General features: G+C 42.4%; 1 protein-coding gene across 1 annotated transcript in view; it reads left to right on the top strand.

The window, feature by feature from the left end:
* The window catches only part of Ebf2 (early B-cell factor 2), a 185,626-nt gene extending 173,676 nt beyond the window's left edge, over nt 1–11,950 (top strand). Inside the window, exons 15-16 of the mRNA XM_005373722.2 lie at nt 5,564–5,731; nt 11,357–11,950. Coding sequence (XP_005373779.1) covers nt 5,564–5,731; nt 11,357–11,388 — 200 coding nt within the window. The 3' untranslated portion in view covers nt 11,389–11,950. The remainder of the gene's footprint in view (nt 1–5,563; nt 5,732–11,356) is intronic.
* The last annotated feature ends 1,496 nt before the right edge of the window (nt 11,951–13,446 follow it).

Raw genomic sequence — 13,446 nt, 5'->3', positions numbered from 1 at the left:
ATCATGACGACAGCAGCAAGAGTAATTAACAATTGCATTACGCTTTGTAGCTTACAAAGCATGTTCACATCTCAAGTCGAGTTAGATCCTCACAATAACCTTGTGATATGGGTGTAATAACGATCCTGATCATTTCCTTTGTAACAGATGAGGAGCTGTTACATGACAGACTCAAGGATTCATAACCAGTAAATAGTAAAGATGAAATTAAAGCACCTGTCACTAGACTCAGAACCATGTTTTAAAATTATTCAATAATATAAAAATATATAACATATTTTCAGAAGGAACGAATTAAAATTTCTTCCATTTGACAATTTTTGTAGATTTAAAAATTGATCCGTCAAATATTACAGTGTATGGAGAGAGAAGAAAGAAGAGAAGAGGAGGTAGGGGAGAGAGAGAGAGACAGAGAGACAGAGGGAGAGAGACAGAGACCCAGTTGAGTGATAATTGCCTGGTGTTTCTTACTAAATAGTTCATCTTGTAGGGAGGAATTCTTGCCATTCCAGCACATGATTTCCTGGCAGGAGAAAAATTTTAAATCATCTGTTCGAACAAGGCAGTATACACAAAAGAGGAAAAAGAGGAAGAGTGGCATGCATGCTGCCCAGTCAGGAATGGGAGAGACAGAGGACCCCTCTTAGCTCCTATCATACTGGGTGTGGTCATTTGCACCTTCATTTCTGAGGAAGCATCAGGAGTTGTACACTGGGCATGGGCTTCTAAATGTACATTCATCACAATCAAATTCCCCCACTGCAAAAGTACCAAATATCCAGTATTTGGTTCATTACAGTAGCACCTGCCCTGTATTTCTAACCCATGAAATCTTCACTTCTCTGGGAAATATTTGTACACACACTCACACACACACACACACACACACACAGCTAGGGGAAACATTTTTCAACTCAGTTGCTTGTGTCTGCAAACACAATCCTATGCTTTTGTGTTTAATTTTTTAAACAAGTCTGATGTGGCTGGGCCATACCATGGAGCAATCACTTGCCAGAGACATTAAAAAGGAAATAGGGCCAAGCCTCTCAGTCAAGTTTGACTTGCATTATAGCCAATGCAGAGTACCAAAAACCTGTATCTCTCCTGCTGTTGCTCTCACACGACTTCAAAAAATGGCCAAACAGATGTTTTTTCAATTTTACATACAAACTTCACTTCCTGGCGGTAGCTGTGTGTGCCAAGTTCCAGCTCAGTGCAAGTTTTTATGGCTGAATTCTAAGCCCCTGACAATAGGGGGTTATAATGAAATGCTGACAGAGCCCTGAGCGCCAGCAAATGCGATGGCTCGGTGCAAAGGAGGATGTGTGCCCGGTGAGCTCCAGCTGGGACCATGCAAGCCAATCAATCCTTGTAAGAAGAAAAGTAGTTTTTCCTGAACTCCCCACATTCACATAGATTTCTGAGCCAGACGTGCTTGCCTTTACTTTGGCCTCTATCTGTAAAGATAAATGTCCAGGGAAATTCTCAATTGGAAGTATGTGTGATCAGATTTCCTAAAATGGTGTGTTCTGCTGTCCCCAAAGATAGTCCACCCCACAAGCCTGCGACACCCATGGGGACCACTTCTTCCAAAGCAGAACAACCACGAAGCCAACCCGAAGTATGGGACAGGATCCACACAGGCAGGAAGCCAGCCCGTCCTTTGAGATTCCAACTTCACTTACAGAATCTGAGACCAGGCCCCAGGTTTCAATATTTTTATATTTGCTGAAATAAATATTAAAACATTTTCTATTGTAAAATATTAAATGATTGTTATTGAAAATGTAGAACATATGGAAAGACTTTTTAAAAGAAAGCATATTCCCACTATTAAAAAAACCTCTTTTATAGAGGTTTTGATGTACTTTGTGTATTTCTTTAGAAAAAAACTTACATAATAGTAACATTCTCATTACAGACATCTTGAAAAGCATGTTTAGGTGAAAGAAGAAAAAGAAAATGACATACTATTTCTATGCAGAGATAACCATTGTTAATTTTTAAAGTACATCTTTGTAGTCCTGGATAGATATAGTTTGAAAATTTCAGGGTTTGTTCACATGCACATCTAATGAGATTCTGCCACCAAATGAAAGGAGGGAAGGATGGAAGCTGGCCGAATTATTGGAGCCACAAATATGAAGCCAGGCTCCATAAAACCCTTCAGTGGTGCAGACCTGGGTCCCGAGAACGGAGTACAGATATTAAAAATGGTGTTTGCTTTCAGAAATTAATTACAGGCATCACGCTTTCTGTAGAAATTTGAGAATATTAGCCTCTGTTATTTTTTTTATCATAGGGGTTAGTAGACAAACTTTATTGACAGTAAAGCTTTAAATCAAAGAGAAAAATTAATATCATTCAGGAAAGCTATTATGCTTACTGTTAAGGATTTCATTGTTTCTTAATGAGAGATTTTTCTGTTTTTAAGTTTTCATAGCTTTTACTGTTTTCTCCTACATTAAAGTAATAAATGTCTATTGTAAAAAAAACTTTGAAAACACAGACAAGTAAAAAGGAAAAAATTTAAGAATACTCATAATTTCATCAGACAGAGACATCATGGCTAAAACTTTGTATAAACATCCTATACGTCTAGATTTTGTTGTATGCATTTTTTTTCTTTAAAAGAAAGTGGGTTTGATATATATGTCATTATTTAATTTTCTTTTTCCATTTGAGGAGGAATATATTTCCATATTAAATATTTTTCCAACACTAGTTTTAATGTTGGCATAATATTTTATTGTATGGGCTTAACATAGTTTACCCTAGTAAGGGTCATTTAACTTATTTCTCAATTTTTCATTTTTATCAAAACACCCTTGTATCTATTTCTTCTTGGCATATTCATGATTATCTCCTTGGGATTAACATCTAGAGATTAAATTAGTAGGTTAAAGAATATGCACATTTGAAAATACTTTACTATCCAATGCCAAAGTCCCTTCAGGGAGATTGATTCTTCCCTCAGAAGATAGGGAATATATGTTTCCCTGTCCTATGAATTTTTTTTTAATCTTTATTAATTTAGTAAGTGGAAAATAACATCTTGTTATCATTTTAATTAGCACTTTATTACTAATCAGTTTGAGTGTTTCTCTGTGGGTCTCTTGGTCATCTCATTCCTCCTCTGGTGATTTCCTTCTTGTGTCCTTTGCCCATTTTCTATTGAGGTGGTTTTCTTTCTCTAATTAACTTACAAAATCATAGTAGCTATTGAGGACATGAACATATCGAAATAAGTATTGCAATTTTAACTTGTCATTTGCTCTCTCTCTCTCTCTCTCTCTCTCTCTCTCTGTGTGTGTGTGTGTGTGTGTGTGTGTGTGTGTATGTGTGTGTTACATGTTTTTCAGTTTATGTCAAATCCATCTTCGGAATTTCAGTTCAGGCTTTGGGGCTGAAAGAATTATGCAAATTCCATAACCTCTCCACTTTTTTAGTAGTGCTCTTATGATTTTGTTTTTACAGATTCTACTTAATCTGTTTAGATTTACTTTGGTGTTAAACATGAGGATATACTCTAAAGTTTAGTCTCCAGATTGCTCCTGTTTTGTTTCTATGAATTTTTCCCCTATTAATATAACATCAAATTTTACCTTTATTAAGTCTTAATTCTCATATATATCCAGATCTGTTTCTGGACTCTATTTTGCCCCAAGGATTTGTTTAACTATTTCTGTGTTAGCATAAAACACTATTATCATTGGTGTAGATTTATCAAAACTTTCAGTATCTCACATGAATCCCCCCTTCCTACTTAAAAGAAAATTTAACTGTGTTCGCTAAACTACATGAATTAAAATTCCTTTTAGGAATTGTGGTATAGCTGCGTTAAATTTTATATTAATTTGGATATAATTTGGCATTTTTATAAGGTTTTGTTTAAAAAATATTTAAAATGGCCTGTGTTTATTCAACTCTGCAACAATTCTTTCACGTCACTTAGTAAAGCTTGAGACAACTCCTCCTCCTAAGAAGCAAACACATTTGAGTCACATTTTAGGTTGGGATTCATTATCAGAAAAAAGACATTTATAAAGGTGAGATTGATGAGATGCGTAACCTGGACAAAGCGCGGGCGCGAAAGCCCGGACGGATCGCGCTGGAAGCACCATCTCCTCACGGTGGAGCAGGCGGCGTCCGCTGCTGCTGCTGCTGCTGCTGCTGCTACTGCTGCTGCAGCTGCTGCCTCCTCTGGAATCCTGTAATACAGCAGAGCGGTCTGCAGTCGGAACAAGAGGCTCCCGAGTCTCAGCTGCTCTTCTATATTAATTGAAGACGGAGATGTAGATGTACTCACTTACTTCTTTCTGCAGAGTTTTGAAAATCAGGACCAGGACTACCTAGGAATAAGTAGTTTTTAGAGAGAGTTTTTTTTCTTTTTGGGGGGATGTCTTTCGTTTGTAGTTCTGCTATAAAAGGCACTGTACTGGAAGTGACCTCTATGAATGCTTTATATATGCAGTTGAGGGTGCATAGCCCAAACTATAATTTTATATATGTTTACCATAAGACATCAAAATATTTGACCTTCAGTTCACCCTGTACTTGTCAATCCCACCCAGCCCTTTTTTTTTCATTTTTTATTTTGAGATAGGATCTTGTTAAATTGCCTAGGTTGGGTTTGAATTTGCAGTCCTCCTGCCTCAGCCTCTCAGAGTGCTAGAATTGCAGGCATGTACCAACCATCATGCCCACCTCCTTTTTTTTTTTCTTAAACCCTTGTGAAATTTACTACTTTCCTGAACAAGTGGAGCATGACAGATAAAATTATCTTTTGCACAGTGAAACTTGGCGGGTATCTGAAGTTAAGAGGTGGGACCCTTTCTTGTGTAAATTGCCTTTATTTTTCTTAGAAATTGCCACCCTTAGCTTTTGGCTTCCTTTAAGTCATTTTAATGTTAATATTGTTAATATTGGTGGTATTTTTTTTCCTAAACCCTATGTCAGGGGAAGCTGCCTTACAGCTTTATTTCCCAAGAGCACTGGAAGTCCAAGGAGAGGAGACAATCTGCTAAATGTTAATAAACTTTTACATTTAATGAGGAAGTGGCCCATAGAGATTCTCTCTCTGAGATGTTAGCCCTATCCAGCAAACCTCTGGGGCCCTAGAAGTAGCCAGGGGGTGCACAGCTCCCAGACAGGCCTTTTTGGTAGGGTGCAGAGGAAGGTTCTGAGGCTGGGTAGATGGGGTGATTTTTCTGGCACATTGGTCTTCCTTGCTCGTGGATGAAACCCTGTCACAGCCACTCTGCTGATGCCTCCCCTGCCTCCCAGGCAGAAGAGCGCTCTGTCCCCTGTGGCTCCATGGTGCTGCTTGTGTCCCTCCGATGTGCTCACTACCACATTACTTGTTATATGTGTCTTCCCCCCGACTGCCCTGGACACAGGGAGATTGTTATCACATTCCACTTTTAAAAAAATCCCTGGAATCTGGAACAGTGCCTCAAATCAACAATTTCTCAATAAAAGTGTGCGAATGGGTGTATTGGAGAAGGACCTGAATTTCTAGATGAGTCCTTGTTCTTAAGAGAGTTTTGCCTTTGCTTTCCAGTTATGTCATCAAGTCCCACCGTTGGATCTTCCAGCACATCCTCCATCCTCCCATTCTCCTCTTCAGTGTTTCCTGCTGTCAAACAGAAGAGTGCCTTTGCCCCTGTCATCAGGCCCCAAGGCTCCCCTTCACCTGCCTGCTCCAGTGGCAATGGAAATGGATTCAGAGGTAAGCGAAGGTTCCGCCTTGTGGGTAGCATGAGACAGGTGTCTGGGGGCCTGCAGAGTGACAGCAGAGCAGAGCGTGACTCCATAGCTCAGAGAGATGCTTTGGCGCTTCCACTATGGGTCATGAATGGCTGTGCAGCTGGGCTCCTATCCTATCTAAAAGCAAGGTGGGGGAAAGGAAGATATCACCAAACACAGATCCCAGCTTTAATTTCAGTAGAGCCACATATGCAGTGAGGAGTGTCTCCCCAGTGCTGTGTCAGTGTCCCTGGAAGGTGCCAGGTCACCCCATCCAATGCCAGTAGTGAAGACTCCTTACCTAGCTGTCTTGCTATCTGCAGGACATACACCACCCAATGGCACATGTACAAGGAGCCATCAGGAGCAGCCAGCAAGTTCTGAGAATTCTATCACATGTCAGCCAAATTGATAGCAGGTGCCCGGTCAGGGGTGGGGTTGGGAAGGAAGAGGAAGAGACATCTCGTTCCTAAGAACAAAAATTAATATCACCCGTCAAACTCACTTTTGAGCAGTGTCCTAAAATGTGATATGACGTAACATAACACAAATGTGATGAGAACATGAGACTCTAATCATCCCGTCGTCAATGGGAGGCAGCCGATGGCAAGAGAGCAAATTGGAACCTGCTGGGCACAATGGCTCCTGGGCGACCCATGCTGTTTGCAGGCTGTTCCTCATATCTTGACGTGAAAGCATTCATGACAGGCAGTGTTGGATAAAACTGAAAGGAGTGAGATTCAGTTAACCCCTTGTGGGCCAAAGTCTCTGAGGTCAGCAGAGCTTACCTCCTCTCTCACATGGGGAGCCCCGGATGGATTGTGCTGACCTGGGGACCGCCACTCCTGGTGGTTTGATAATAGCCTATGGGTTTCTTTAGGGACACCTGTGAGTGTCCCTTCTCTATTTGTAGCTGAGAACAGACTGGAAAGGTATATTAGGTTCCTGTCCCATCCTGCTACTAGAGAGGATGGCACCTTCTCAAAGTCAAGTGACTTGAAGAGAAATTGTCAAAACAATAAGTGAAATCCCAGCACTCCAAAGAATCATGGCAAGTTCTTTCTTTTTTTTTTTTTTTTTTTTGTTGTTGTTGTTTTGTTTTTGTTTCTTTCCTGGTACTGGAATTGAACTCATGACCTTGTGCTTGCCAGGCAGGTGCTGTGCCACTGAGCTAAATCCCCAGTGCAAGTTCTTTCAATTCTAGGTAGATAATGCAGCTGGGACCCCATGCCACCCAACATGGGGGTAGTTGGAAACATCTGTATAGTTGACGGAACTTTTGCTTTTGGCTTTCATCCGATGTTTAAGCCATAAAGAGTGCAGCCTGTAGTTAAGTGTCTCCACTTGCTCGGCTCTCACCAAGGACCTGTGGCTTCCATGCCATCGCTAGTGAGTGGGTGAGAGCTTACTCCACAATGGCTGCATCTCCGGATGGAGAAATGAAAGTGATTGCTGAATATTTACTTCCACACAATGCTTTCCTAAGCCCGCTGGCTTCATTCATAGAGTGAGGTTCATGCAGAGTGAGAGGGAGAAGGGAAAGCAAGGGGGAGCCCAGCTTCCCCCACGTTGGCACAGGAGAACGACGGGAAGCATTCTGCCCTTCCGATTCCCGGCACTCCAGAAAACAGGTTCAGCTTCACTTTGTGGGAAGAAAATGTCATCTGACCTCCACCCACGAACCCTCTCCTACCTCCTCTCTCACATGTGCCCTGAATTTGGGGGCGTAGAGCTGGTTGTCTCAAATCTTCTCCTGTTCTGATGGGGCAGCTTGTTGGTGGAGGCTGCCAGCTCTCAAGGCCAAGACAGAGTTTTCATAGGCACCAGTAGCCTTCCACCCCCACACTTGCTTACTTGCCCAAACTCCCTATGGTTTCACCAAGAGAGCCTTATGTGGGTCCAGTGAGGTTCCTGTGGGGGCAGCTGCAGCAGAAATACGAGAAGATCCTCTCCAGGGTCCTCAGCCATACCTATTTCCCATCACCCCCTGCAAGAACTGGGGCGGGGACTGTGGCTCTGCCGCACATCCTTGGCTGTGCCTGGAGGGACAACGGCTTAGCCCCATGCAGGCTCCAGCTGTGCGCTCTGGCTTCATCTCTACAGAATCACTGCTGAGTCCCGCGCCTTTTTGAAATCTATGATTCCTCTCAGTTTCCCTTCCTTTTTGCTTTACAAAAGAAAAAGGAAGAGCGGAAGGAGGAGAAAGAGAAAGAAGCCCCTGTCAGTTTAGGGTTGCAGCCTTTTAAAAAATTGCAAAGAACTGTGAACATACGAGGTGATGGGCCTCCAAGTAAAGGTAAGAGCGTCTAGAGTACCGGGCTGTGACAAGCACTCAGTTCTCAGACTCACACTCAACTCGCAGTGTGTCAGAGTTAGCTCAACACCACCTGGGCTGTGTGGATCATTCGCATCTCACAGCCTCAGTTTCCTGGTCTCTTATAGGAAGGCTGTCAGGTACCTAGAATTGATTGTATAAATGGAGCATGGTAAGGGCTTTTCCATGCAACCCAGCAGGGAGTAGGCTGGACTTGCCTCCTGCTGTTGGGGGACCAGGAAAATGGAGGCTCGGTGTCCAGCAGGGTGAGGTTTCAGCAGAGGCAGAAAGGAGGAGCTCCAAGCTGACATTCACTGCAGTATTATAGGCACTAGTGAACGAATCCTGGAATCCTATACCTGATGGGCCAGCAGCTCCATCTTTTCAGACACAGAGATGAAGAGAGTGGCAGTGTGGACCGAAGGGCCTGGTGGTCGCAGGCTGAAGAGGGGCTCTTCTCTGGGCCTTGTGAGGTGGCAGAGTCTCCGTCACAAACACACAGACAAAGGTGTATGCAGCCAGCCTTTGTCAAGAGGCCCTGCACACAGGCACAGAATGGACTGCTGTTCACACTCTGCCCCTTTCAGGTCATGCCATCAGCATCATTTTTGGTTAAGCAGCTTGTCTAAGACCACCTAGCAAGTGATTGCTCACTTGAACTCATAAGTTGGGACTCCAGAGCCTGTGCGTTGACAGCCCCGTGTCTGTCCAAGGATAGGAATAAGGAAAGTTCTCTTTACCCTTTACCTTTCCCTCTCTACCTGCCTCCTGGACCAAACGGAGATGACTGCTTCCCCCAGACTGCCTGATTGGTAAAGGTAAAAAGGAATTCGACCATCAAGGTGTACTTCAGCACCCTTCCCCAACAATGAAATTGTTTACTTTTTCTCCACTTTATATTTGCTTTCTGTCTCTTGGCTCTGGTTTCGACAAGTAAAAAGTCAAGGCCTCTAGGTATCTTCCCCAAAGAGGTAGACATCGTAGCACTGTCATGCCTGTATACTCCTCATTATAGCAGTGTAACTCCCAGTAGCTAAATTTTGGATGCAGCCTATATGTCCATCAACAGATGCATGGATAAAGAGAATGTGATATGTAGACACAATAGAGTACTACTCAGCCATATAGAAAGATAAATTTGAGTTGTTTGTATGAAAATGGGTACATTTTAGACCATAACGCTAAGTAAAATAACCAAAGCATAGAAGGTTAAATATCACATGGTTTCTTTTGTAAAGGAGACCCAAAATATAAATAATTGAAAACATAAAATAAAACAGAGATGACAGGAAACAGGGAGATACACCTTGTGAAAACAGGAAGAGGATTTGGGATGGCAGGGAAGGGAAGGGAAGGGAAGGGAAGGGAAGGGAAGGGAAGGGAAGGGAATGGAAGGGAAGGGAAGGGAATAGAGGAGGTAAATGGCAAGTATAAATGATTAAGATGCAATATGTGTATGTACCGGTTCCCCAAGATGATTGTAATTATTATGCATCACAAACAGATAGCAATAAACAGTATGAAAGTCAAGATCACCATCTAGCAGAGATCCATCCGCCCAGTGTTCGATGTGAGGCCAGGGCAGGGAAGATGCACTATTTCCCAGCATGCAGTGCCTCTTGATCTCTGAGCAACTCTGTCCTCCACATGCTCCTCTGGGAACTCTCTGAGACTTGGGCAAAGGAAGGGGCTGAGGAGCTTTAAACATAGTGGAAAAGGAAGAGCTGAGAATGTGAGTCACAATTCCACCCAGAGAGCTCTGCATGCAGCACTTCTTGTGCCACCTTCTGCCTCATTTATGAGGCATTTACAGTTGATGAGTATAGATTGTCAAGATAATATTATACACTGTGTGTCTGATTCATTTTCCAGCTCCCTCCAGGAAAAAAAAAAAAAAAGAAAAAACCCTCCTGCACTCTGGGATAATTACTAGAGTTGCTATATCTCCAAATCATCAGGGAGTGTCCAGAATTGAACCGCCTTTATTGAAAAGTTACATCGATTCAATATATAGTAATACAGGCAAAAATAATTAAGGCTTTGCTAGCTGTGTAAGACCTTAATCCAGATCTCACAAACATTCAATAAAGGCTGTATGGGCAGGGAAATAGACGGCTGACAATTTTGCCCGAGAGGACTAGCCGGGATGGAAAAAAGAGGCAGAGGGAAGAGAGTAAGAGAGAGAGAGAGAAACAGAGACGGGGACAGAGACAGAGACAGAGACAGAGGGGGAAGAGAGAAAGAGAGAGATGGGTAAGCCGGGGGGAAGCACAGAGAGGGTTGGTCATTTTCTTGTAAGCTTAGCAAGCACAGCTCAGCAAACTGCTTTTATGATATTTGTACTCCCTTAGATGTGCTGTGGGCAGGAGAAATCAAATAAACCAGTTCCAGATAGGGTTAGAAGTTTGAACACAAGGAAACTAAACTATTCTGCCACTTCCCAAGAATGTGATGATTCTAGGCGCTCATCATGTCAAAGCAAAGACCAGAGGAATGTGTTTTGCTGTGTGACTTTTTCCACATCTTGCTTCTGCTGCTCTGTTTCTGACATCAAGAGAAAACTCTGTATCTGGTTCTACCGTAGGAGGGATCACCCACATTTCTTGGCCAGATGGAGGAGACATTAGCCTTGCCCTTGGATAGAGCATGAGGAAGGAGGACTGGGAGACTCCCACCTCAGAAAGTAAATTCAGGCTTCTGTTCCAACTGATCTGCCTTCGTCACTGAATAGTCACATAGCATTGAGCACCAAAGGAAGAGGAGCTATGTAGAAAAAAAGCGCTAAAGGGATTTAGGTTAGAATAGATATAAGGACTCCCACGATGGATAGAAAATCTGGCCTCTTATAAATGATGCCTAGTAAGTCAATAGGTTCAACACCTGGAATTTCCCTTTTTGTTCCAACTAAGTTATTTGGAACAGTGTAATCTGGAAATTATTTTGTCAAATCATCAAAAATACAACACACATATTGCAATTTGGTGTGCATGTTTCCATCATCTCATCTATACAACTCATTAATGTAAAACAACAACAACAATAGCAAACAGACTGTGGGCTTCCCAAGCACAACTGGAACAAGCTTTGGTTGAAATTCAGCGATTCCCTAAGGTTTCCATGGCTTCTGTCTGGGAGCCCAAACCTGAAGGAAACCAGTTTACTTATCAGCCAAGAGCACCATTTCTTTGCACTGGACCAGATTCTGTCATTTCCATCCCCTTTCCCTCTCTCTCTACTTTAGCCTTTAACATAAAAGTCTCCAAGTCTCATTTCTGTGCTACTCTTTCCTTGCAGCCATGACTGGACTTGTTGTACCCCCAATGTAAAGTGGAGGAAGAACTGCTTTCTCATAGCACAGAACTACTTATTCTGATGGACCAATAATGAGGAAAAGCGCGCTGAGCTCTTTGAGGAGAATCGTGCCCCCCGAGGACGTGATGGACATATTTGGGACTACAAGGAGCCTCACCCTCTTACTTGGTCTTACATTTTCCCTGCAGCTCTGATGGTAGCTACACAAACTGACCCTCTAGGGGACAAGGACAAAAGTTGTCATTGACGTGGTCAGGGCTAAGAGCTGAAATGCGATTCTTTGTTATGAACATTATGAAAACGACCTTCCTATGTTTGTAAAATATTTAAGAAAAACATTGGCAAAACAATTCATGCTTAATATTTTGGATACTATTTGTTTTTCTTTGTAGGAAAAAAAAAGTTGAAAGTTTCTATTTTCTATGAAGCCTTTCAGATACCAATTTAGTTTATGCAGAAAAAAAAAATTGAACAAAACAGGGTACCAGCATGGAAGACTTTCTTAAAATGAAACCTGAATTGAATGATGAAATGTTGTATGTGTGTTTGCTTATAGTTTAATCTCTTAAAAAAAAACAAACAAAAAGGGAAAAATTTTAAAATGTTTTACAATTATTTAAATAAATAAACGTGTAACTTATTGTAAGTAGAAGTAGAAATTAAGACCTCTTTTTGGAGGAGAGAGGAATTTCTCTTCCCGATGTAAAATGAAAATGATGCAAACATGTAGTATCAAGTTTTAAAGGTGTGTGATTATTACTACAGTTACTTACTAGGCTCTTACCCTCTGTCATGCATCCCCCTCTTTTTCTATCATTTTATTGACCCATGAGCAAGAACGTGTAACTTATGTAGATTTCCTAGAAGACAACCCACTGCATAAAAACAAGATGCAAGTACATGCACATATACTGGTCGTCACAGCCATCACTCTCTCCCCAGCTCGGGCTGTCTGCTCAGTAGTCTACACATCCCTTTTGCTGTTCACTCTGTGAATAGTTTTCTCTTTTAAAAAGTCCATATTGGCTTTCAGCATGGTCCCCTGAGCAAGGCAGAGAATTCCCATGTTTTAGTATGTTTCAAGCTTTGAGCATCCCAGGAAAAGAAACATCTCCAGCTTTGCTAACCAAGGGCTCCTTTGGAATTCTTTGCCAGAACCACACACTCCCTCCTCTTTTGCTTCCCTGGCTCAGCACAGACCCCTAAAGCCCTGTGGAACTTCAGAAACAGAGTTTGGGGAAGCTAACTCTGTCTCTTGGACTCTTAAGGTCAATATTAGAATAGCCAAATCCTTTACTTTCTCTGCAGATGGCCCCTTTTATGTTCTTACACTTACTTAAAAAAAACACGCATCTCACTTGCCCTGGTCTCTGAGCAAGTATGGGATAGGATGTGGAGGGGAAAAGTTAAAATCCCTAAGCCCCTCTCCTGATGTTCAGAGACATGGACGCTGAATGCTTGTCTCAGAGGTCAGGGCACCTATGTTCTAAGCAGCACAGGTAACCGGCCTGCTGATTGGTTCCCCGTAGTTCTGTGACTAGCTCCTAGGAGGGCCTTTGCAGTAGCTGCTAACAGTGGTTGACTCCTGAGAGCCTGTGGAATGCTGAAGATGCACACAGACTCCCTTGGATTGCCAGCAGGATGTCCCTTACCCAGGTCAGGGTTCTTGTTGTTGGCTTGCTGGTACCAGGTTAAGGTTGATACACAGACTTACTTTGGGGCTCTTGGTTGGGTTCTAACCTTAAAAATTGATGCAGCTCTCATGGAAAAACATCTATAGTGCATTGAGCCAATTTTAGATGACCTTCTCTGCCTCACCAATACACACCCACATCAGCTCAACCCCCCAACTGTATTATTTGCCTCTAGTTCACTCTGGAATTATCGAGCGTGATCAACATGTTTTGTATGCACATGAGAATCCAAGGTTTTGGAAATCTGGCATGCTTTTGACTATTGCAGACAGTCTCTCATAGTCAGGGCTTAAAGCAGCAAAATACACGGAAGCACACGGAGCAAAATTTCCCCAGCGAACAATTCCGCAGAAGGGGAAGAATGTGTGGAATACAAAC

Source organism: Chinchilla lanigera, unplaced genomic scaffold (genome assembly GCF_000276665.1).
Source record: "Chinchilla lanigera isolate Chin_1 unplaced genomic scaffold, ChiLan1.0 scaffold00002, whole genome shotgun sequence".
NCBI classification, from domain to species: Eukaryota; Metazoa; Chordata; class Mammalia; order Rodentia; family Chinchillidae; genus Chinchilla; species Chinchilla lanigera.
The sequence above is the reverse complement of the archived record's forward strand: the minus strand, read 5'-3'. Positions and strand labels throughout refer to the sequence as shown.